Source organism: Phlebotomus argentipes, unplaced genomic scaffold (assembly GCF_947086385.1).
Source record: "Phlebotomus argentipes unplaced genomic scaffold, Phlebotomus argentipes genome assembly contig_5, whole genome shotgun sequence".
Lineage (NCBI taxonomy): Eukaryota > Metazoa > Arthropoda > Insecta > Diptera > Psychodidae > Phlebotomus > Phlebotomus argentipes.
The window spans coordinates 2,062,394-2,083,523 of NW_026776165.1; the positions used below are offsets into that span (position 1 = coordinate 2,062,394).

A 21,130-nucleotide genomic window follows, 5' to 3' on the forward strand; every position below is an offset into this window, starting at 1 on the left:
TAATAAATTACACAGCAATTGCGCTCTAGTCCAGAATCGCCGCGTTCGCCACCACGCTGGGATTGTTGACGATCTCCCCGAGGCTGTCCAGCACCTCCTTGCGATAGTCATCGAAGTCGCCGTCGATCTCGTTGATCGTCTGCTCCTCGATCACGTACAGGCCGCACTCCGTCTCGCGGATCAGCCGCTCGTCGTGCGACACGATGATCACACCGCCGTTGTACTCATTGATGGCCTCCGCCAGGGCGTCGATGGACTCGATGTCGAGATTGTTGGTCGGCTCGTCCAGGATCAGCACATCTGGACCGCTGAGACAGAGCTCGGCCAGCGCCACGCGCGCCTTCTGGCCACCCGACAAGTCCTTCATCTTGATCGTGTGCGCGTGACTCACCAGTCCGAACGTGCCCAGCGCCTTGCGCGCCTTCTCGTGCTGCAAGTTGAACAAGCGCTGCAGATACTCCGCCGCGCTCTCCTCCGCCGTCAAGTGCTCGCCGGAATGCTGATCGAAGCGCCCAATGCGCAGTCTGTGATTCTTGCGCACCTCGCCGCGCTGGGGCTCCAGATCGCCGCACAGGAGCTTCAGGAAGGTGGATTTTCCCACTCCATTCGGTCCCACGATGGCAATTCTGCTGCTCAAGTCAATGCCGAACTCCGTGTTGATGAACAGCGGCTTGTGACCAGGAAAATTGAACGTCACCTCTGTCGCAGAGACAAGAATCACATCATCATCATCGTCAGCACAAATAATTCAACAATTCCACACTCACCGTGAAGTCCCAGGATCGGTGGCTGCAGTGGCGGCGGATCCGGAAAGCGGAACTTGACAATGTAGTCTCGTGGCTTCGTGAGCAACTCCACAGCTTGCTCCTCATCCTCATTCTTCGGCCCCTTCGAGCGGTTCTTCTCCTGCTTTCGCGTCAGCGCCTCCTTCTGCTTCTTCTCCGCCGTCTTGGTGGACTGTCCGCGTGTCTTCATCTCCTTGATCTTCTTCTCCTGCTTCTCGTACTCCTTCAGCATCTCTTTCTTCTTCTGCACGTGCATCTTCTTGAACATGGAATAGTTGCCCTTGTAGTAGTGCAGCTTCTTGCAATCCAGATGAATTATCTCGTTGCACACATTGTCCAGGAAGCTCTGGTCGTGAGACACCACCAGCAACGTCTTCTTCCACCCCTGCAGGTAATTGTCCAGCCAGATGACAGCATTGAGATCCAGATGATTCGTCGGCTCGTCGAGCAGCAACAGCGTGGGTTCCATGTACAGAGCGCGCGCCAGGGAGACGCGCATTCTCCAGCCTCCGGAGAACTTGTTTGTAGGTCTGTCCTGCATCTCCTTGGAGAATCCCAGACCGGCGAGAATTCTGCGCGCGCGGGGCTCCGCCGAATCCGCCCCGATGGCCTTCAATTCGATGTACACCTCATTGAGTCGCTCCTGGGCATCGAAATCCCCGTCTGAAATCCGTTCACTCAATTATCATTTGCCTCCAAATTCACACTCCTTCAACTCACCCTCAATCTTCGCCTCCAGATCCTTGCACTCCTGCAGCAGATTGAGCCTCTTGGTGTCTGCCTTGAGGATGGTTTCCACGGCTGAGTTGTCATCGGCCACGACTTCCTGCTCACACAGCAGCACGTCGATGTTGGGAGGAATGGCGAAGGCACGCGAGGCGAGATGCCGCAGCAGAGTCGTCTTGCCGTGTCCATTGGGGCCCACGAGGCCGTAGCGCCGGCCGTGGGCAATCAGGAGATTCGCATTGACAAACAGATCGTTTCCCTTCGCCGAAATGGTGAAGTTCTCAATCTTAATGTCCACCGCGTGCTCCAGGGCGGCCTTCTGGCCGCCACTCTTCTGCGCCTGAGACATTGTGAAGTTGCTGTCGAGATCCGACGCCCCTTGGCCACCCTTCCGCGTCATTGCCTCCACTTGGCGCTCGTACTCCTGCTGCTTCTTCAGCTTCTTCTTCTCCTTGTGCGTCATTTTCTTCTCCGTCGGCTCAGAAATCTCAAGTTGCGCCACTTCCTCCTCCAACACGTCATCAGGCTCCACGGGAGCCTCCTCTTCTGGCTCTACTTCAACATCCTCCTCATCCTCGTCCAGCTCCTCGTCCTCTATCTTCTCCTCAACAGCGACTTCCTTCGCCTTCGCCTTCTTCGATTTCTTGGCCGGTTTCGCCTTCACCGGAGCCGCCGTTTTCTCCTCCTCAGACTCCACCTTCAGCTCCAGATCCTTCTCATCATCATCCCCCGACCAGTCATCGTCCCTCTTCCCTTTCTTCTTCTTCGTGACCCCGCGCGACGCTTCACTGTTACTCACCACGTTGCTCTTCTTTCCCTTGGACTTGCCTTTCGAGGTTACATCTGATACTGAGCTTGTCTCACTCATGTCCTCCTCGAAGTCCTGGTTCTTCTTGTTGCCTCGCTTCTTCGACATCTTCTGCACAATTTCAATCAATTCCCTAAGCTACAGATTCGACTGACTAATGGTAAATTGGAAAAATACTAAGCACTAGAATCACACGTCAGGGGAGGGGAAACCTGCCAACGGACAACTCGACGCGAGCGCTCACTGCGGACCCGGAAGGAACAGGCAAGCGAGTGTTTTGCTGCAGCTGCGAAGAAAATGAGTCAAATCCTGCGAGGAAGTGTGAGATTTTGCAGCAATTTCGTGAGAAATCGCAATCCCGTCAATGCAGAGCTCATCGACGTGGCAATCAAGCCCAAGGGGTATTATTTGGAGAAGAAGAATGAATTGTTTCACAACACGTGAGTAAACATTCACAATTCCGGCTCTCTTCGCAATTCTCACGCTCTTGTGATCCTTGCAGGCTGCATATTGAGCACACCAATAACTGTGTAACGGCGAAAATTGTAAATCCTCATCGGCAGATTACAGTCCTTCGCGTGTCCACGCAGGAGTGGTCGCTGAAGAAGCACCTGTACAAGCTCAATGACACCGCGGCCTTTGTCCTGCTGGCCAGGGTGCTCGCAGAGCGATGTCTCCGCGCCGGCGTGACTCAATTGGCCCCCTCGGCCAGCATCAAGATCGGACCAGAATTTCCCAAGCACAGCATCTTCCTGGAGACACTGAACAAGAGTGGAATTTCCATGATGGAATAACAACGCATCGTCCTAGCAGTAATCTGATTTATTTACCCATAAACTAGTTCATTTCTACTCGTATTTGTGCTTAATATCGTCCCAAAGTTTCTGCAAAGAGAAGGAGAAAAGGGATCAGCGGAAAACTGGTGTATTATGTAATCCCACTTACGCCTTTATTGACTTGACGGAAAAGCGTTTCTGAGCCCAAGTCGAAGGCTCTCTCGAAGAAGAACGCAGATACCAGGACTCCCACGGCGTAGGTGGACGTTCGGCGGAACACGGATTTGTACAGGAAACTCATTTTCTAGCTGCTTTTCTCGCCTGAATCCTCCAGAACCTCTTGACAGCTGGCCTTGTCTGATCTAACCTCACTAAAGGAAAGTGTCATGGCGGAGAGCGCGGATTTTCAATTGTAACGGTTTTCATGTGCTCATCGGGAAGTTTTCTGGAGAAAATGCATAGAAAAGTGAAGAATTTCTTATCTGATAAGATACGCAATAATCACTTATTGGTCAATAAGCATTTATTGATACAGAAATCTACTCCCATGATTCCTTTGTCTCACCAAAACTTTAAAATGCGCTTTTGAACTCCCTAATTCCGGGAGTTCAGAACTCCTCGTGGAAAGGAAAGTATTTGTGGGTGGTGAAGGCTGTGAAGGGACACGTTCTCTCACCAGTATTGAAGGATTGCATAACGCAGAGATCCTCGGGACTCAGTTCGAAGTCGAAGATCTCAAGATTGTCCTTCATTCGCTCCTTGTTGGAGGATTTGGGCACAGGAGTTGTGCCCAGTTGCACCAGGAAGCGCAAGACAATCTGTCCGGGTGTCTTGCCATACTTCTTCGCCATGGCTATCACTCTGTCGTCCAAAAGCGCTGGTTTGGGGAACTTGGGATCCTTCGCGGCATAATGAGGCCTGCCCAGGGGACTGAATGCGATCAAAGCGATGTCATTCTTGGCACAGTATGTCCTCAGTGGCGCTTGATTGATGCCCGGATTGCATTCAACCTGATTCGCCACCGGCTTCACTGAGCAATTCGCCAGGAGGCGAGTCAATTGGTGGCTGCTGAAGTTGGACACGCCAATGCTCCGCACCAAACCCTTTTCCACCAGAGGCTCCATCGCCCTCCACGTGTCCAAATAGTCTGTGTTGCTGAATAGCATTTCTCCGGCACTGTTCTTGGGCGCTGTGTCCTCATCCCCGTGGAATTCCATGCCAAAGGGTGTATGCATGAGATACAGATCGATGTAGTCCAGTCCCAGGTTGCGCAGAGACATGCGACAGGCTCTCTCCACATGCTCAGGATCGTGGTGGATGGCGCTCAGCTTCGTGACCAGGAAGATGTCCTCACGCTTCACGACTCCCTCAGCAATTTTCGCATTTATTGCCTTTCCCACCTCATTTTCGTTGTTGTAGGAAAAGGCAGTGTCCAGATGGCGATACCCAATGTCGATGGCATACTTTGTGGCATCCTCACACTCGCCCTTGAGTGCCTGGAAGCGAGAAGATAAGACCAATTAACACGTCAATATCAAGAGAGTGTTTTGTGGGCTTTTCTCACCAAATACGTTCCCAAGCCCAATTGCGGCATCTTCTGCCCATTCCTCAGAGACACAAGCGTTGCCATTCTCCTCGTAATTTCGGTAAATCCCGTCCTCAGAGCAGCACCAAGAATTCCCATCCGCAGCTGATGACTGGGTTTCCGCCATCTGACCGCGAAGTGCAGCCAACTTCACGCTGTAGCTGTCTCACTTTGCTAATCCTCCTTGGGAGTTTTACTTTGGGAAAAGTTGTGAAAAACTCAGTGAAAATGCTTGCTGCCCGCGCTGCTCTTGCGAGATTGGCATCCCGGAACTGTAAGTCATCTCGGGGAGTAATAATTAACCCAATTGCTTCGAATAGCGAAGGAATTCCGGAAGATAAAGCTGAGATTATGTAACTCCGCTGGAAAGGTCACTTTCCTGCACAAAACCAGCATTTCCCACAAATTTTCCTCCTTATCTGTGTCCAATAGATACTTTTTTGACTCTTTGGGAGGTTTAATTTGGGTTGCAAGTGATTTAGTGGCAGGAAATTGAGATGAAGCATTCTAACCTCAATCCGTGATGTTTTGCAGTGGCAGGAAGAGCTGCTCCGGCTCGCTGCTATCACGGAAAGAATCCCCACAGCCCATCCACGATGGATCACCTGCCCACGCCGCAGGGGGACTTCTATGAGCTCCACGCCAAGCGTCAGGCCAGGTTCAATAAGACCCTCGCGGTGGGAATCGTGACTTTCGCCATAACTTGCACCGTTGCGAAGGAAAGCGGCCTCCTGCACTTCAACTGGAGCCCCCCAGACACCTACGAATAGATGGATTAGCGCCCCGCAGACTAGTTGATTGAGAGAGAGAGTATTTGAAATAAATTACTGGTGCGCCAGAACTCTCGGCATAATTTATTAACTCTTAGTGCGAACGTGCGATTTCCGAGAAGAACTCAAGGATGTCATCAATGGAGAAATCCAGCGTGATCATAGCACCAGCGTAGCACCGCTGAATCCTCTCCTCCAGGAAGTTATACTGCACAATGAACTCCTCCTGCATTGCCCGCCACACCACTTGCAGGAGATTCTCCTCCTCGCAGAGATGCTTCTCCACTTTCTTGTACAGATGCTCGAGGCCCTTCTTCACCTCTCGCGCTGGATACTGCGCAATAACTTTCCTCAGCTCCTGCTTCGAGTACGCCATCTGATAGCTGATCTCCTGCTCCTTCACGCCCTGCTGCACCTTCAGCTGCACACCCTCGAAGAAGAGATTGAGCTTCTCCAGCGGCCGACCGAAGTACTTCGTCACATAGGCGTCCAGAGCCTCCTTGTAGCGCACCTTCGCCTCCTTCTTCTGCCCATCCAGAGCCACCACCTTCAGCTGCGCCAGCAGGGAGTGCATGTGATGGTAGTTCTCCATGTTCACCACCTGCCGAGGCGTCTTCGAGTGCTCCTGCGCATGATTGGGGATCATCTCGAAGATTGTCGCCACGAGCTGCGTATACCACTTGTCCAGGTCCGCTCGGCGCTCGGATTTCTTGAAGATCTTCTCGGCGCTCGTGCTAAACTCCTCGAAGTTCTCCACGTACGGCAAAAGGCCGCACTTTGATCGCTTCGGCACCTTCGCTTCCCGCACGGACTGCAATTGAGTCTGCATGAATTTGTCAAAGTTCCTCTTCACGTGCACCAGAGCCGAGGCGAAGGTCATGCTGAGGAAGGAGTGCGCATCCTGGGCTGACATCACATGCTGAGACAGTCTCACGAGGACATACATTGAGTACCTGAAGAAGAGGAGGTTAATATAGTCTTGGGAATTCCCATTTAATTCACCGCCAATACTCACAGGCTGTCGACCTTCTCGAAGCTCTGGATGAAGCTGTTGAGCTCTGGCTCCAGACACCCAAATAATTCTGTCATCATCTTGCGCACCTCCTCGTTGATCTGCCTGTCAATCCGCTTCTGTGGCGGCGACACCACCACGGCCTGATCATCGCGCTCGGCTGCAGCAGCATCGAGAGTGGTCTGGGTGTTGCGACTCGTGGGACTGAGAACGTCCATCTGGAAGAATGAGATGCAGAAGAGCTGCTCACTCAGCGCCATCGGCTCCAGATCTCCCAGCACTTTCTCCAGTATTCCATCCAGCTTCTGCCTCTCAGCACCCTCAATTCCCGGCGCCCAGAGATCCCGGTTGATGCCGATGATGCCATACGGCTGGAGGAGCTGCTTCCCACGCGTGGCACTCGTGGACGCGGCCACATCCTCGCGCATGACCTGCTGCCGAGCCTGATCGAAGAAGTGGCGGATCTCGCGATCGTACACCTTGTTCAGAGAGCTCGTGTACACCTTCGCCAGCTGATCGTACGCCTTCCTGTCCATCGCCTTCAGCCAATGCATTAGCTCGCCATAGCTCGCGAGCTCTCTGTGCACGGAAGTGTGCTTGGGCAGATGCGGATCGCTGCCCTGGCCCTCGCCCAGGTCGTTGCCCAAGTGGATGAACATGTTGTTGAGATGCCGACTGATGGTTTGGGAGAACTTCGCCTTCCACTTCTCGAAGCGCTTCCGCTGATCCTGGACAGCCGTGAGGCGCAGCAGGGCGGGATCGATGTCACTGTTCATGGCCGTCTGCAGAGCCTTGCCGGCAGCAATTGCCGCCGCCAGTCCCGACGGCGACGTGAGATCCGTGTCCGTGAGAGCAACTTGGTGGGCATGAGCCAAGTCCAGTTGCGTCACAATCCTCTCCAGCTCCCCCATCAGCTTGATATTGTTGGCATTTGCCACTTCGATCATCGTATTCTTCTCGCCCATCTTCTCCATCGTGTCTCGGATGTGACACAGGATCTCATCATAGGCATCCAGGCGTTCCTCCACTCGTTCCGCCTCAGCAATTGCCGTCTCAATCTGTTCCATCAGCGCGTTCACTTGCTTCTCGGACGCCAACACGCTCTGCACATTGGCACCGTCCAACTCCTGTAGGTTCTTCCCCAGCTGCTCCATGAACTGCTCGGCATCGCTGATGGCGAAGTTGCACTCGCCTATCAGTCGCGTCAAGTGCAGCTCCTCCTTATCAGTGAGCGCATGAAATTCCTCATACGCCTCCGGATCGTCACCATTCTCCTCTTCATTCACACTGTCGCTCTTCTCGCGCGCCACACGCTCCGGAGACAATTCCGTGAGCCACGCCTTGGGAATGTTCCTGAACACGGCCTTCTCTCCGGCCACATGCTTATTGATCTGCTTCCACAGCACCGTGATGAAATTCTGTCTCTCGTGCAGATTCACGGCGAACCACTTGTACTGCTTCTCCAGCGAAATGTCCAACTCGTGCGTCTCCGGAGAGTCCAATTTCCCATCCACCACCTTCACTTCGTCCAGCGTCCACGTGCGCTTCTTTTTGTACACACCCTTGTCGTACTGCTTCACCTGCGCCAGGGTCACCTGGACCACGCGCGAGCGTGTGGCAGTGACGATGGTCAGATAGGAGTTCTTCTTCTTCTTGTACAGCTCCGTGACATTGCAGACGGACAAGATGCGCTCGTCCGACTCAAACACTTCCTTTTGCAGCATGTATTTAATGCCCGCCATCGTGATTTTCACAGCCGATCGACTGGCAAGCACCTTATCTCACCCTCAACGCCCCTTTTCCACACTCTCCTGCCCGTTTTCACGGCTTTTTCGACGCTTTTCCTCTCTGTTTTGACACCTCTCGCCTGTTGAAAACGTCACTGCTGACGTCACTCGCCGCAATTCGCCACCAAGAATTTCAATAAATCGGACCGTCGTCCAAATTGTCGTCCTCCTCATTGAACGCCTCCCCATTGTCGAAATAGTTGTTCCCATAGTCATTCTCATCATCCATCTCCTCATCCTCCATCTCCGGATCTTCCTGCTCCTCTTCATTCTCACTCTCTGGCTCCTCCTTGATTTTCGTCATCTTCGTGCGTTCCTCTGTCTGTTCCTGTCTCTCCAACTGATTCAGTTTCGCCACAATGTCCACCGCCTTGACTTTTTTCCCCTCAGTCTTCACTACGACTCTCTGTCCTTCGCGCTTCCTCAAGCGCTTCGCGCTCGGCCGCAATTCCGCCGGCATCGTGTCCCAGAGAAACTCGCCCTTCTGTCGGCTCTTAGATGTGTCCTCCAGCACATCCTGCAATGATTCTCTCTTATCACTCAACTCCCGGTTGGATGAAATCCCCGGAAAGCTTACAATGTATGCATCTGAGTAGCGCTGGACCTTTTGTTCCGGCGTCTTGGTTTTCGTGAAGTACGGCGAATCTCTCAAGTACCCAATGAAGTCCTCCTTCCACAACACCTTATATTGTCTCTCTGAGGAGTTCTGGAACAGTAATCATGCTGTACGAAAGAGAATGGACAGAGAAAAGCCACGAAAACTCACGTCCAAAGCTACTGGTTTTGTTGCCAACATGGGGAAGAGTGGCGGAGGCGCCAGCGTGCGATCAATTGTCTGTAGATCCTTTCCCGCGCAGCCCATCATCTGGAGCTGCTCCTGGGTGAAGGAGGAAGTCGCCCGACCTCTGCCACGACCAGCCATTGCTGAGATTCACGGGAAATTGTCGAGGAAAACACGCGACACGCTGCAAACACGATTCACAGCATACATAGAAAAAAAAAAACTGTCAGTCAGCGGCGAAAAAACCCCTCAACGGATCCACGTGGTTTTTATGGAGGGAAATATGAAAATCAATGGGAGAAGAAATATTGTGAAAACTTATTTATTAATAAATAACATTACAATTTCCACTCGTCTGATCCATTGCAAAAACTCAATCAGCAAATATTAAAAATAAATGAGTTTGCTCAACCTAAAGAACCGCCACATAGAGTAGCCTAAACATAATCAATGATACAAGAATTACAAATAAAGAAAAGCTAATTATAATATAGGCACAATGATGCAAATGATATGATTATATTCTTGAATTTTTTAAGAAAAAACTGTACAGTTTTTTCCGTGTAATACTTAAAAACTAACAAAAATCGATGCTTAAACAATCCCATGGGAGAAAAAAGAATGTAAATCTAGAATCAAAGCCAATCTCACTAATTTCCTCATGTAAAAAATCCTAATTTTTTTTTCTTTAAGCCTAAAAACACAAGAGTTGCGCCTCCAACTCTTGTCCAGTTAGTGTTGTTTCTCTTCTCAGTCTTCTTCAAGTGCTTTTCTAAGGCCATCGATCGTATGTGTGTGTGTGAACAAGCTTTTTGGGGGTGTTGGAAAATACTTTAGTCATCGATCGTCAAGCTTCATAAGTTGTTCATCGCCAGCTTCACATTCTCCGCACTCACGCCCTTCAGCGCCGCAATGATCCCACTCATGTTCTCCTCGCTGTACTCCCTGCCCTTGAGGCTGGACACCACTGGCAGTGCATCGCCGCCCTGTGACAGCATCAGCGTGATCTCCGTCATGATGCCGCCCTCCACGTCCACGTGCAGCTTCACATTGTGGATCTTCTCCTCGGACTTTAGCTCAATGCTCTTCTCCACCGAGAACTTTGGCGTCCGCCCGAAGCGCCAGTCCCACGCCTCGAAGTTGTCCCTGAGCGTCGTGATGCCCGGAAACCACTTCTCCGTCGGATTGATGAGCTGAAAGCCGCGCTGTTTCATCACCAACTCGCGTCCGCCATCCACAAGCTCCGTGGGATTTGTGCGCAGAAATTCATATCTGCAGCAGGTTATTTTGGGCAGGAGAAAAGAAAGAAAATCAGGCATTAGGGCAAGTTCTGAAGGTCTCGCAATAATAGAAGAACGTCTCAAAGACCCGCCCTCTCGAAAGCTCCGCCCATTGAACAAAGAAAAAACTAAAGTCTTGATATTGCTCAAGTTATCAATGTAAGAACATTCTAAATGCCTCAATATTAACCATGATATTTCGACTACTTTCTAACCACAATCTAAGAAATACTTGTGACTTTCCGTCAAACACCGCCCACTTGAATGCCCCGCCCATTTAGTATCTGAATTACTCTATTTAACATCGCTTCTCGACACTCTTGATATCAGTTCGTCCATAATAGCTGTTTTACGGCATTCCTCATGCTGAATTACAGTCTTGGTGTACGAAAATTATCAACCTGCGCTATCAAATGAGCCAGAAAATGTCTAAAAATATCTGTGTTGGAGCTATTTTCGAAATTTTTCCCCCCTCCTATTTTGCCTTTATAAACCCAAAGAGCGAATGAGAAAATACCCCAAATAGTCACAGTGAAAAATTACTCCGCGACGCGTCTGTGTAAATCCACATGAAAAATTATATTAAAATCAATTTATGTAACCATCATAAACATACCCAATGGCGGACAGCAATTGTGGCACGTTCACTTGTTTGTTGGCATCCGTTAAATTTTTCACTTGAGCTGGAACAGACTTTGTAGCACGGCTCTGAATGTCGTTCTGCAAAATATTTACAAATCAACAATTTACACATATTATAGAGAAGTTTGTCTTTCTCTCAAATCCCCAAGAGAAGCAATATGAGTGGCGAACATAGAAAAAAGGCGCCTTTTTTGTCATCTCTTACGAGATTAGCACTGCGCGTTGTGTGTATTTTGGTTGAGAGAAGAAAATCTCTACAGAGTTTATCGCAAAGTGTGCAAATAAAATTTCTTTTATCAGCGCGCTCCTCGAGAGAACGTCAATTGAAGCAAAAATTTTCATGACACTCGCGACATTTTCACTCCCTTTTTCCCCTCCACAGAGACCCCCGAGAACACTTCTCCCAACCCCATTTGTCATTTTCATGAATTTTCCATTGCAGGAACAAACAAAGTCATCTATAAAACAGAAGGAAAAACATCCACGAATTACAAAGTGTAATTTTTAAAGGCCTGAGCGCCTCTCATTGCATTCCCTCAGCTGTTTGCTCGTCGCTTTTGTGGTGGTGAAAGAACCCCTGCATAGCTCTAGTGACACATGCGATTTTTCTCTCTTCCCTTCTTCTTATGTAATGCAAGGAATTCTTCTCAAAACATCCTCCCTTTGCTGTGCGCACATTTGTTTACAGTTAGACAGATAATCGCACGCAAAAAGTGTCTGATAAAAACAGCAAAAAAAAAAATTTAAACTCTTCGCTCACAGTTCAATAAATGGAAAATTTCCATCGTCTGTTTGAAGAAAGGAGTAAAATTTGGGGGGGGGGGCAGAGTGAAGCAAATAAGAAGTCAAGTGCATTTTTAATCTTCTGGCATTCTTCCAACTACTCAAATTGCGCCCAAAACTGACGCCTCAACAGATCAACACACTCGACGCCAGAATTTTCACGCATTACTCTTTCATTTTCCATTGGCTGCGATGGTTGTTTTTGCTGCTAAATTATTGTTTGTGATGTTTTTGATAAATCGCAACAATTCAATTTGGAATGGCTTTTTAGAAGAAATTTCAAGACATTCTTGGCGAAAAAGCATGTACAAGAACTCACTTAATGGTCATCCTTGTAAGCCTTGTTTCAATGGCAGAAAAATTGTATTAACGGATTTATTTCATATAAAGCGTTTTGCTTTGATAATTAACTGGAAATTGTTTTATTTGACACAATTTGTGAACCATTTGCTGGTGAAAATGGATTTTCGATTTGTATTATTAGCAAGAAATACGAATGAGTTAAATCGAATAACACTTTTCCCAGAAAGAGTGCTTTCGTCTGGACTTGTGAATTCCTAGAAAAGTCTAGAGAAGAAGATGGAATTTCTGCCTGCAAATCACTGTAAAATGTCGATAGCAAATTGACGGACAGTCAATGATATCAATTAATACCACTCAATCTGGTTAAAACTGATATTTTTCAGTTCTTTCTCAATCTATTCTTAGACACATAATGAGAAACATTTTATTTACACCGCCGATTATCACTGCCAAATGCCATCGCACACAGAGTCTGCATTACAACAAAAACACAAGTCAACAAAGAAAAAGGGTATCAATGAATGAAATGTGCCATTTTCTCAACTCATGCTCTGGATTTCTTCGTCGTCCCTCAAAGCGAAAAAAAAACCTTTACAGAGAGCGAAATAGCCGGACTGCGCGAGTGGGCAAGAGGACAGAAGAGGAGCGGAAATTATCACTAATCTCCTCTGGCAGTCTTCACGCCAGAGTCACAAAGGCAATTTTCATGTGTCCGATAACTCGTGTGACCCAAAAAATCATAATAGAACGAATCACTGGGCGATTACCGACCAAAATACACCCGACCAATGTTCATCATTCAATTTGTTCCTCATTTTTTCCATCTCTCTCATTTGGCTTTTGCTGGGTTTTTATCGTGTGTCTCGCTGCTCGGCAATTTCTGTTTTCCCTTAAATCGCCCCCAGAGTCTCATGACTCTTTATCTAAAAGGGATCTAATCCCTCAATCAGTGAACCTCTCTTTCTGGGTATCAGACGACTGAAAAGCAGTCTTTTATTGCTCTATTTTTCCTTCTCTTCACGAGCAAGCGCGAGCGTATTTTGATAGCGAAACCCAAAGAGTTGATTATAAATTGATAGATCTCTCACTGGTCTTTTTTTCCTTCTTTCAGCAGAGAATCTATTTTAAGGCATTCGCACACACACACCACGTTCGCCTCCTCGTGAGATTTTCCCTCCTCACCACACACATTTCACATCAGATTAACTTCTACGCAGTTTGATCGTCTCATTGAGCTCTCTATTCATTGTCATGGCGACAATTGAGTGGCAGACTCACCTTTTCCATCGTCAGAGCCTGAGTCAGCTGATCCTTGTTGCTGTTCACCAACAGCGTGCAGTGATGATAGGCGTTGGGTTGTCCCAGCTTCGCGGCTGTTCCTGAAATCTGCTGTCATCGGAACAATTAGTATTTTGCAAATGGGCGGAATGGCAGTGTTTCGTCTCACCTTCTTGCCGCGGAACAGGATGTCGTCGCGCTCGGAGATGTCCGCCTTGATGCTCCACTCACGGAACAGTGCCCTCGTGATGAGACTGAGGTTGTACTTGCGGTTGTATCTGTCGCGCGGCGTGAAGAAGGTGCAATTGAGATTGCCGCGATCGTGATAAACGGTGCCGCCGCCGCTGTTCCGCCTGGCCAGCGCCACACCATTGCGTTCCAGGGCGGATATGTTGGCCTCCACCCAGGGATTCTGGTGCCTCCCAATCACCACGCACGGATTGTTACTCCACAGCATGAGCACGTGGTGGTTCTTGAAGTCGAAATTGCGATAAATCCAGTCCTCCAGCGCCAAATTCGTGAAGATGTCATATGACTGGGAGATGAACACGGACTTCTTGATCTCCTTGTCCTCCAGGGCGGACGCAAAGCCGCGCTGGGGCACCAGAGTGGCAGCCTTGAGGCCCAGAGCGCGCACTCTCACAATCGCTGCCATGGCTTTTTGTGGGGGAACTCAACAATAAGACGCCACTGATTAAACACAACAGAACACTACTCTGGTGTCCTTTCCAGCTGATCACTGCACTGCCACAGAGAATAACCACTTGGGAAAGATCCTAAACACACAACGAATTTCGGGGTGTCTCTCTCACACCAATGTCAAGTCCAGTATTTTTAGTATTTGCTGATTGGATTCTACTCCTGTCGGCCAAAAGGGGCTCTCTCTGCTCTCCTGACTCCTCGTCGGGGCACTCTGGTGGGGCGCGCGCGCTTAGTGTTTATCCGTGTAGTCGGATGTCATGGAGATGAGGTACTCGTGGAGCTCGATGGTCTGGTGGAGCCACTTGAATCCCTGGTGGAGGCCGTTAATGCGGTAACGAATACCTAGACAGTCTTTGCAACAGGGCATTCCTCTCTTATCTTGTCACAGCCAATGCACAGACGGACGGGGGCTCTTCCGGCGCACGCAACAATTGTCCGGAGACTGATGGCTTCACTATGGAATATTCCACTGCCCACTCGAGTGACAGAAAGACGATTGCGGATGTATTGATGCCGCCGCTTGCACTTGTATGCACTTGCTTTATCACTCCCTGTCAGGGGCTCTCCTTGTCTCTTCTCTGACCACCAGTCACACAAGAAACTCCGCAACGAAATAGCTGGATGACCGAGCTTCGGGTGCTCTTTTATAACCGTACGCCGCCATATGCATTCGGTATCGTTCGACGGCCACCCCGTAAAACAGAATCCGCGCGAATTCCTCCGACTATCAGTGGAATTATGGACGAATTCCCCGATGGAACAGCACAAAAAATTAATTTTCTAAACTTGTGCGTAAGCAAATGTCGAAATGCTCTTTTACAATACTAGGACATCCAGGAAAATACAGTTGACAAACTCCCTTGATAGAGTCTGCTTCACTTCCTGTGTGATTTACCATAAATCAACCATACATTTCATATGAACCTGAAGGCGACAATTCTCATATTGCAGACAAATACTTCATGTACAACATAAATACTCATATCCACACGGCAGAGGTGAACAACCCGCAGCTGATTGTGACATCAAAAGTCTCAAAAAATTCATCCCAATTTCTCTACACCGCCTCTACCCTTGGCGCTGTTGTGGGTGGGACAAGGAGGCCACTGTACACGCGACAGACATGAGGCGACGCGAAGATAGTGTGTAAATTTGGGTCGTCGGACGAGTGAGAAAAGGTTCCGTATTCCAGGGTGACGATAAGAGCGATTGGCGAGCGAGATCACGCTGTGAGCTCCGGATCACTCTCAATTTATCTGTTTCTATGCGCACATGCGTGGCGTGAGTGGTGCATTCGGTCGCGTGACGACTTAGGGCGAATCTCTCGTGTGTCCTTTTCGAGGCAATGCCACGATCACGCTCTCGCTCTCAATTGATCTTGATTGTTCTTGAATTGACTCAATTCAAGAGAGCATGAGCGAGAGTGAGAGACAAAGAAGTATTAAAGCGCAATATCAACGAGTTTTCATATGGTGTTAAACGTGTGAAATATTCCAGAAAACAAATATACACGATGATTGGCATTTTGAGGTGATGCTTTTTTCTTGAAATTTCAGGAAATCATCTTCACACATTTGAGAGCGCGTGTGGAAGACACCGAAATAAGATGTACTTTGAACTCTCACAGTGCACATTTTTAAAATGAATTTCGCGCTGAAAATGTGCCAATTTATCATATCTTTCAGCTGGTAATACAGCTGATAAAAGTCACTCACAGTTCAATGCTCTTTGCGACAGACTGAAAGAAAATTGCGATATTTTTAGCATTAAATGTGGTCCAAATATTTTTTGCACCAATTTATGGACTATTCTGCAGATACCTCCGATGACCCTTCCATGGACAAGTAATCATTGAGAAAAATTGCTATGGCGCGAATAGGCCTTTGCCAGCACTCTGCTGGCATGCTAGTTGGCCTTGGTGTCATTAAAAAGGAGTGAAAATTTTCATTTCTGCCGTAATCGCTGGTATTTCCGCTCAAAATGTCCAGATACGTGGCACGAGTGGGTCCCAGAGTATCTTGTGAGTATTCTACAGAGTCTCGAGCACAGCGTGTTGTGGAAAAGCGTAGAATATTGTTGAAAATCTCGCTGGGAGAATATTACATAACATAACCCTTCTTTCTTCGATGGTGTCTTCCAGCTGCCCTGGCGAAGTATGTTTACAACTGGGCCGGATTCAATCAGTACGGTACGTTTCAGTGTCCTGGCGATGAATGCAATCACTGACGATGTCTCGTGCATGTGTTTAGGGCTCTATAGGGAGGACATTCTGTACGAAGACGACGATGTGCAGGAGGCAGTTCGTCGTCTTCCGCGGGATTTGTACGATGCCCGGAACTTCCGCATCATCCGCGCTCTGCAGCTGTCGATGACCAAGACCATTCTGCCCAAGGAGCAGTGGACAAAGTACGAGGAGGATGTGAAGTACCTCGAGCCCTACCTGGACGAGGTCATCCGGGAGCGCAAGGAGAAAGAGGCTTGGCTGAAGGAGAAGTAAAAGAGAGCAGAAATTGATTGGTAAATAAATTAATGTCTAGATATAAATGTGATCCTTTTATTTGTCACGTGTTTTACAATATTTCGCATGGTTTTATTTTCTCTCGAGAGTATTTGGCACAATGCGTTAAAAACCATTTAAATATATATAAAAAAGGATATGTTGAGGGGTTATTATTGACGAACATTTTTTTTCCTTTTGTTAATTTATACACATGTAGAAAAAGTGGCAAGAATTCCTCCTATAAAAATAAATGTACAAAAACAACAAAGATTTACAACATTACAGAGGACAAGAAGGGACGCATTTTGCAATGAATGTTAAAAAAAAGCCTCTCCATTGAGCTCATAATTCCCCCCGTAGAAAAAATCCTGCCCAAAAATTCGTCCATCCTTCACAAGTCATCATCGCCAATCCCCTCGAAGGCTTCGTTGTGGACAGACTCCCTGCCGCTGCGGAAGAACACAGCAGTGGAGATTTTCTCCCTGATCTTCCGGCGCACCGACGAGGACGCCGTCCGCCTCTGACTGGCCACGTCCATGTCATTCTGCAAAGAAAGCACACACGCTCAGTTTCCTGTTGAACAACAAATCTTCCACGGCCAACTCACCAGACTCGATATGGTGTCACTGGAGCTGGAATCGGAAATCCTCCCTGACGATCCGTCGCGCCTTATGTAAGACAATTGCGTGTAATTGGCTCGATGCACCTGCATGTTGTTCATGTCAGCACCACTCTTCTGATTCAGCAACTCATCAACCATGCTCTGCAGGCACACAGACATCAGCATCGCCTGCTCGCTGGCCACTGTGATCCACTTGAGGCAGTTCTTCGACATGAGATACTCAAACGAGAGCTCCCATTTGTGCCGATTGCTCAGAGAGTCACCAGAAATATCCTGTCCGAGAGAACAGAAAAAGCTTAGGAAAAACATCCTCAAAAACACTCCTTCGCCAAATACTTACATTGTGAATTGTCGTCACTCGCCAGCATCTCATCCTTGTGACCTTAAACTTTGCCTCCTGCACCTTCTTGCCCACCACAGTCCGCGTGCAGAGCTCCTTATTGCCAATGGTTACACAAGTTTGCGTCTCCGGCTCGGGATAATCCACAATCGCTCGCTGAAATTGAATCACACCGTACGATGGCAGATTTCGCGCCATCTCCAGGAACTCCTTCTTATTGCCATGCGTCTGGAGCTTCGTGAGTTGATCTCGAGTCTCCTTCGTCGCCAAAATCCACCTGAAATTCACCCCAAAACAAGTGTCATTCTTCCCCTCAATTGTCACCAGCACAAATTCCATTCTCACCCTCTCTCAATGTCGCTCAGCGTCTGAATGAAGAGCAAATTAAGCGCAATATTGTCCCGCATCAGTTCCAGATCATAGCACGGATCCCAGTAGTTCTTCCTGATCACTATCTTGCACTCACGCAGAATCTTCTGCGTGACATACGGCGCCTCGAAGTCCATCAGCTTCCGCGTGAGCGTCACACTGCCGTCATTTTCCTTTCGCATAAGGAACAGGGCGAAATAGTACGCGTACTCGCGCGGCAAATCGATGTTATCGCACGCCTTCTCCAGCACCTTCGTTGAGCACTCCGTTGTGTAGGCATTCACCACTATCCGGAAGCCATTCATCAGGTACACGTCCAGGGACGTCTCCTTGCTCTCCGTGTACGACGACTCCTGCTGCGCACTGAGCAGGAACGTGCGCAGCAACTCCGACTTGGACAGAACAGGATCTTGGCCCACTGCAAGGTGCAGTGAACGCATTAGGAAGTCGGTAAAAAAAACACTCATATCGTCTAATCTGAGTCTTAACAGTGACCTGAATCGAATCAATGACCTCATTCGCTGTATATCAGCTTATTTACTGTTTTTTTCTACTGTTCATTCACAACTAAAATCCTCGGAATTTGAATTTTGAACTTGAGAAAGTGATTTTACGACTAAAAAACCCACTTTGCGAACAGAAAGATGTAATTTTTCATCATAATCGAGGTCAATATTGGAAGAGGGTAGATTTCAATCCCCGCAGAGAGTAAAAACCTTGGTAAAAACGAACTCTAAGCACGTTTTTAACAAGTTCCTGTCATTCAATCAATCCTCAAATTACCCACAAATGATAGTGAAATATTGATTCAACAACTGATTTGCGCCCTTCTGTCTGCAAACTCACCCAACTGAATGTATCGCTCGAGATTGGCGCGACGCTCCTCCAGCTGCGACGGCGTGAGTGGGAAGAACTTCTTCGGCGGGAACGACGGGAGCACCAGAGTGGGCAGAGAGCGCTTCAGCTGCTCGTGGAGACTGTGCAGCTGCTTGTACCGCAGGCAGCAATGGAAAGTGCCATTGATGTGAATGTTGAAGCCCTGCAAAAAAGGTGACAATCGCGTGGCATCAATTAGCAAATTCACCCACACCGCGCGCTCAATTGACGACTGTGAGCGGATCCCAACTGGGCGACGTAATTGAATAAATTCAATCACACGAGAAGCCCTCAAAGCCTGTAATATGAGAGATTGAATAACACACACACACACACACGGTGAACGCGCTGAACAATCTCTCATTGCTCTGTCCTGTAATCAATTGAATTTCCCTCTCCACATACAACTTCGGACGCTTGAGATGAATTTATCGCCGGGGTCAGAGTTCATGGCAACACACTCTTTGGCATCTCGTGAAAATCGCCCACTTTATCAGTGACAGAGGAATTTCACCAGCTGTCCGATAAAACGATGGGCGAACAGACAATTTTCCCTTGCAAGACACAATGGCAACTCTCTGCGAAGAGACGGCATAAATTGCGCATTTGATTGCCCAACTGAGACGTCATCTCAGCCTCTCTGGAGACGCAGGAAGGAAAGATGTATAGCTGAGTAATATTTTACATACTGTTAGAATGCAACTGAGAAAACTGATATTTGTGCTCCACATCCTCTCTCCACACGCTGTGCTTCAATCTCAGGCATTCTCATGAATAATTCCCCCCATTGAGCCACTTGTGTTTTCATTTCGTGCCAAAAAGAAAAGAAGCCAATGCTCCATTTTGCAGTCTAGTGAGCACACGGAAAACTCCTCTACATTTGCATGGCTTTTGCCATGGAAAATAAGTACAACCATTTCCGAGATATGCGAGAAAATTATATCATATTCCTTGTTTACACACCTTCCGATGTGCATTTGTGTGCGAAACGCTTCCCAAAAGTGTTGAAAATCACATTTTCTACATGCCCATTGATGACACAAAGGGAAGAGACGCCCATTTCTGCCCGTGAGATGTGTATATAATTGTGAAAAATGCAGTCGCGTCTGCAGATGAAAAGTGGAGAAAAAGTGGCATTTTCAGTCGCTCTGCCGCTCTGGAGGTGAAAACCGTGCGCGGCACCGCAAAAGAGACCGTGCGAGAGTTCATTGGCACTGTTAATCTGTTTATCAGAGTGGCAGAAAGTCCCCTCAGTATTTCTTTTCTATTTCTTCTCCTTTATGTAATTGGCAATTGATATAATATTTCGCGAGGCACGCGTCTGTGGAATCATCATTAATTGGCGTGAAGCACAATTTGCATTGATTGGCAATGGTAAGAAAGAGAGACAGCGTACAGTATATGCCATATAGATGATGTTTTGCAATCAATTTGTGCATGCAAATAGTTTGCCTTGGCTTTTATGTGGGCGCGCGCTTTCGGTAAAACATAAGCCGTGAGATTGTCGACAAAGAGACTTTATGACTTTTTCTTTGCCTTTTTTTCATCTCATCATGATAAACATCCAATCAATTGTGTGGCTTGATTGCACACACGAAGTCTCCCTGTTATGTCTGTTATCAATGAGTGTGTCTTATCATGGAACAACAAAAGAAAGACACAAACAGTGATAATGTGAGGTTAGTTTCAATTAAGTCACTCAATTTGATAAAACAAGCAAATTCACTACATTTTCCTCACTCTTTCCGGTGTATGAGTGAATGAAAGCGCCCAATTTCACCAAAAAGAAAGCTCTTTATTGCAATTTTACCTGAATTTAATGAACTTTCTGCCACAAAATTAATTCATCTTTCTCTACACCGTCAACAATGGACCGTGTCGTCAATGGCGGTGGCTCATCCTTGACGTCCAGAGAAAGTGAATGGAGTGGGACGTAGGAAAATTAAATATCACGCAATTTGGAGCACTCAAAGGCCACCCCGTGTGACCCCAGCGATGACTGGGGCGCGCCATATGGTCGGAAAAGCACTCACCGTGAAGGTTGATCCGGAATTCTCGTTGACAAAGTCCTGCGTATCCGGGATTGAGAAATGCATCTCTGTGCGACTTTCTGGCTCTGCTGCTTCACCAAAATCCACCACCTACGCACTCTATAGACACTTGTGCACAGATTCACGGCGGTAAACCACGGCAATTACACTCCCTATCACTGCCATTGTCCAATTTTGACTGGGCTTTCGGGGCTTCTGGAGCACCGAGAGGGGAAGAAATGTCTGTTTTAGACACAAAACTCCACAGAAACTTCACACATTCCGGGTTCCTCGTGTCGCACAACTCCCGTGCAACAAACTGTCGTCGATCGAATGAAAGTCTCCACCACAAGTAATTAAATTAATTAATTTGTT

The 21,130-nt window shown here is 48.1% G+C and overlaps 10 protein-coding genes across 11 annotated transcripts; 3 read left to right on the plus strand and 7 right to left on the minus strand.

The window, feature by feature from the left end:
- Positions 1-25: 25 nt before the first annotated feature.
- Positions 26-2,431, minus strand: LOC132256398 (ATP-binding cassette sub-family F member 1). Its single transcript, XM_059752800.1, has 3 exons — positions 1,506-2,431; positions 768-1,448; positions 26-699 (listed from the first exon to the last, which is right to left on the minus strand). The coding sequence occupies exons 1-3, from the start codon at positions 2,425-2,427 to the stop codon at positions 26-28; spliced, it is 2,277 nt and encodes a 758-aa protein (XP_059608783.1). The 5' UTR covers positions 2,428-2,431.
- Positions 2,432-2,565: 134 nt separating this feature from the next.
- On the plus strand, positions 2,566-3,170 carry LOC132256407 (large ribosomal subunit protein uL18m). Its single transcript, XM_059752814.1, has 2 exons — positions 2,566-2,759; positions 2,822-3,170. Exons 1-2 carry the CDS (start codon positions 2,617-2,619, stop codon positions 3,111-3,113), a joined length of 435 nt encoding a protein of 144 aa, XP_059608797.1. The 5' UTR covers positions 2,566-2,616; the 3' UTR covers positions 3,114-3,170.
- On the minus strand, positions 3,124-3,483 carry LOC132256409 (cytochrome b-c1 complex subunit 9). Its single transcript, XM_059752817.1, has 2 exons — positions 3,265-3,483; positions 3,124-3,203 (listed from the first exon to the last, which is right to left on the minus strand). Exons 1-2 carry the CDS (start codon positions 3,394-3,396, stop codon positions 3,168-3,170), a joined length of 168 nt encoding a protein of 55 aa, XP_059608800.1. The 5' UTR covers positions 3,397-3,483; the 3' UTR covers positions 3,124-3,167.
- A 125-nt stretch (positions 3,484-3,608) lies between these two features.
- On the minus strand, positions 3,609-4,788 carry LOC132256404 (aldo-keto reductase family 1 member B1-like). The gene is made up of 2 exons (XM_059752811.1): positions 4,660-4,788; positions 3,609-4,591 (listed from the first exon to the last, which is right to left on the minus strand). Exons 1-2 carry the CDS (start codon positions 4,777-4,779, stop codon positions 3,704-3,706), a joined length of 1,008 nt encoding a protein of 335 aa, XP_059608794.1. The 5' UTR covers positions 4,780-4,788; the 3' UTR covers positions 3,609-3,703.
- Positions 4,789-4,836: 48 nt separating this feature from the next.
- Positions 4,837-5,533, plus strand: LOC132256408 (uncharacterized). Its single transcript, XM_059752816.1, has 2 exons — positions 4,837-4,954; positions 5,215-5,533. Exons 1-2 carry the CDS (start codon positions 4,909-4,911, stop codon positions 5,448-5,450), a joined length of 282 nt encoding a protein of 93 aa, XP_059608799.1. The 5' UTR covers positions 4,837-4,908; the 3' UTR covers positions 5,451-5,533.
- Positions 5,501-8,204, minus strand: LOC132256397 (exocyst complex component 1). The gene is made up of 2 exons (XM_059752799.1): positions 6,466-8,204; positions 5,501-6,403 (listed from the first exon to the last, which is right to left on the minus strand). Exons 1-2 carry the CDS (start codon positions 8,202-8,204, stop codon positions 5,545-5,547), a joined length of 2,598 nt encoding a protein of 865 aa, XP_059608782.1. The 3' UTR covers positions 5,501-5,544.
- Positions 8,176-9,259, minus strand: LOC132256406 (DNA-directed RNA polymerase III subunit RPC7-like). Its single transcript, XM_059752813.1, has 3 exons — positions 9,016-9,259; positions 8,827-8,955; positions 8,176-8,766 (listed from the first exon to the last, which is right to left on the minus strand). The coding sequence occupies exons 1-3, from the start codon at positions 9,169-9,171 to the stop codon at positions 8,383-8,385; spliced, it is 669 nt and encodes a 222-aa protein (XP_059608796.1). The 5' UTR covers positions 9,172-9,259; the 3' UTR covers positions 8,176-8,382.
- A 77-nt stretch (positions 9,260-9,336) lies between these two features.
- LOC132256239 (lipoyltransferase 1, mitochondrial) lies at positions 9,337-14,252 on the minus strand. Of its 2 annotated transcripts, none has more exons than XM_059752533.1 (4): positions 13,486-14,252; positions 13,317-13,424; positions 10,927-11,030; positions 9,337-10,302 (listed from the first exon to the last, which is right to left on the minus strand). In XM_059752533.1, exons 1-4 carry the CDS (start codon positions 13,969-13,971, stop codon positions 9,885-9,887), a joined length of 1,116 nt encoding a protein of 371 aa, XP_059608516.1. In that variant the 5' UTR covers positions 13,972-14,252; the 3' UTR covers positions 9,337-9,884. The 2 variants fall into 2 exon arrangements, with proteins under 2 accessions (XP_059608516.1, XP_059608515.1); XM_059752532.1 differs by having other exon boundaries at positions 13,317-13,427.
- Positions 14,253-15,897: 1,645 nt separating this feature from the next.
- LOC132256240 (cytochrome b-c1 complex subunit 7-like) lies at positions 15,898-16,562 on the plus strand. Its single transcript, XM_059752534.1, has 3 exons — positions 15,898-16,038; positions 16,159-16,206; positions 16,268-16,562. The coding sequence occupies exons 1-3, from the start codon at positions 15,999-16,001 to the stop codon at positions 16,513-16,515; spliced, it is 336 nt and encodes a 111-aa protein (XP_059608517.1). The 5' UTR covers positions 15,898-15,998; the 3' UTR covers positions 16,516-16,562.
- On the minus strand, positions 16,551-20,866 carry LOC132256237 (sorting nexin-17). The gene is made up of 6 exons (XM_059752531.1): positions 20,759-20,866; positions 18,696-18,888; positions 17,826-18,267; positions 17,481-17,757; positions 17,126-17,413; positions 16,551-17,062 (listed from the first exon to the last, which is right to left on the minus strand). The coding sequence occupies exons 1-6, from the start codon at positions 20,819-20,821 to the stop codon at positions 16,910-16,912; spliced, it is 1,416 nt and encodes a 471-aa protein (XP_059608514.1). The 5' UTR covers positions 20,822-20,866; the 3' UTR covers positions 16,551-16,909.
- Positions 20,867-21,130: the final 264 nt, after the last annotated feature.

What these genes read in the sequence shown, in the direction of transcription:
- LOC132256398 (XM_059752800.1), bottom strand. Translation starts at nt 2,427, where the DNA reads ATGTCGAAGAAGCGAGGCAACAAGAAGAACCAGGACTTCGAGGAGGAC. An exon ending in TCTGGAGGCGAAGATTGAGG is followed by an intron (nt 1,449 to 1,505) that starts GTGAGTTGAAGG and finishes AACGGATTTCAG; the next exon opens with ACGGGGATTTCGATGCCCAG. An exon ending in ACCGATCCTGGGACTTCACG is followed by an intron (nt 700 to 767) that starts GTGAGTGTGGAA and finishes TCTCTGCGACAG; the next exon opens with AGGTGACGTTCAATTTTCCT.
- LOC132256407 (XM_059752814.1), top strand. Translation starts at nt 2,617, where the DNA reads ATGAGTCAAATCCTGCGAGGAAGTGTGAGATTTTGCAGCAATTTCGTG. An exon ending in AATGAATTGTTTCACAACAC is followed by an intron (nt 2,760 to 2,821) that starts GTGAGTAAACAT and finishes TGATCCTTGCAG; the next exon opens with GCTGCATATTGAGCACACCA.
- LOC132256409 (XM_059752817.1), bottom strand. Translation starts at nt 3,396, where the DNA reads ATGAGTTTCCTGTACAAATCCGTGTTCCGCCGAACGTCCACCTACGCC. An exon ending in TCCGTCAAGTCAATAAAGGC is followed by an intron (nt 3,204 to 3,264) that starts GTAAGTGGGATT and finishes TTCTCTTTGCAG; the next exon opens with AAACTTTGGGACGATATTAA.
- LOC132256404 (XM_059752811.1), bottom strand. Translation starts at nt 4,779, where the DNA reads ATGGGAATTCTTGGTGCTGCTCTGAGGACGGGATTTACCGAAATTACG. An exon ending in TGGGCTTGGGAACGTATTTG is followed by an intron (nt 4,592 to 4,659) that starts GTGAGAAAAGCC and finishes TCTCGCTTCCAG; the next exon opens with GCACTCAAGGGCGAGTGTGA.
- LOC132256408 (XM_059752816.1), top strand. Translation starts at nt 4,909, where the DNA reads ATGCTTGCTGCCCGCGCTGCTCTTGCGAGATTGGCATCCCGGAACT. An exon ending in GAGATTGGCATCCCGGAACT is followed by an intron (nt 4,955 to 5,214) that starts GTAAGTCATCTC and finishes GATGTTTTGCAG; the next exon opens with TGGCAGGAAGAGCTGCTCCG.
- LOC132256397 (XM_059752799.1), bottom strand. Translation starts at nt 8,204, where the DNA reads ATGGCGGGCATTAAATACATGCTGCAAAAGGAAGTGTTTGAGTCGGAC. An exon ending in TTCGAGAAGGTCGACAGCCT is followed by an intron (nt 6,404 to 6,465) that starts GTGAGTATTGGC and finishes CCTCTTCTTCAG; the next exon opens with GTACTCAATGTATGTCCTCG.
- LOC132256406 (XM_059752813.1), bottom strand. Translation starts at nt 9,171, where the DNA reads ATGGCTGGTCGTGGCAGAGGTCGGGCGACTTCCTCCTTCACCCAGGAG. An exon ending in CAAAACCAGTAGCTTTGGAC is followed by an intron (nt 8,956 to 9,015) that starts GTGAGTTTTCGT and finishes TTACTGTTCCAG; the next exon opens with AACTCCTCAGAGAGACAATA. An exon ending in GCTACTCAGATGCATACATT is followed by an intron (nt 8,767 to 8,826) that starts GTAAGCTTTCCG and finishes GAATCATTGCAG; the next exon opens with GATGTGCTGGAGGACACATC.
- LOC132256239 (XM_059752532.1), bottom strand. Translation starts at nt 13,971, where the DNA reads ATGGCAGCGATTGTGAGAGTGCGCGCTCTGGGCCTCAAGGCTGCCACT. An exon ending in TCCTGTTCCGCGGCAAGAAG is followed by an intron (nt 13,428 to 13,485) that starts GTGAGACGAAAC and finishes TTCCGATGACAG; the next exon opens with CAGATTTCAGGAACAGCCGC. An exon ending in AGGCTCTGACGATGGAAAAG is followed by an intron (nt 11,031 to 13,316) that starts GTGAGTCTGCCA and finishes AATATTTTGCAG; the next exon opens with AACGACATTCAGAGCCGTGC.
- LOC132256240 (XM_059752534.1), top strand. Translation starts at nt 15,999, where the DNA reads ATGTCCAGATACGTGGCACGAGTGGGTCCCAGAGTATCTT. An exon ending in AGTGGGTCCCAGAGTATCTT is followed by an intron (nt 16,039 to 16,158) that starts GTGAGTATTCTA and finishes GGTGTCTTCCAG; the next exon opens with CTGCCCTGGCGAAGTATGTT. An exon ending in GGCCGGATTCAATCAGTACG is followed by an intron (nt 16,207 to 16,267) that starts GTACGTTTCAGT and finishes GCATGTGTTTAG; the next exon opens with GGCTCTATAGGGAGGACATT.
- LOC132256237 (XM_059752531.1), bottom strand. Translation starts at nt 20,821, where the DNA reads ATGCATTTCTCAATCCCGGATACGCAGGACTTTGTCAACGAGAATTCC. An exon ending in ATTCCGGATCAACCTTCACG is followed by an intron (nt 18,889 to 20,758) that starts GTGAGTGCTTTT and finishes CCTTTTTTGCAG; the next exon opens with GGCTTCAACATTCACATCAA. An exon ending in CGAGCGATACATTCAGTTGG is followed by an intron (nt 18,268 to 18,695) that starts GTGAGTTTGCAG and finishes TGCACCTTGCAG; the next exon opens with TGGGCCAAGATCCTGTTCTG.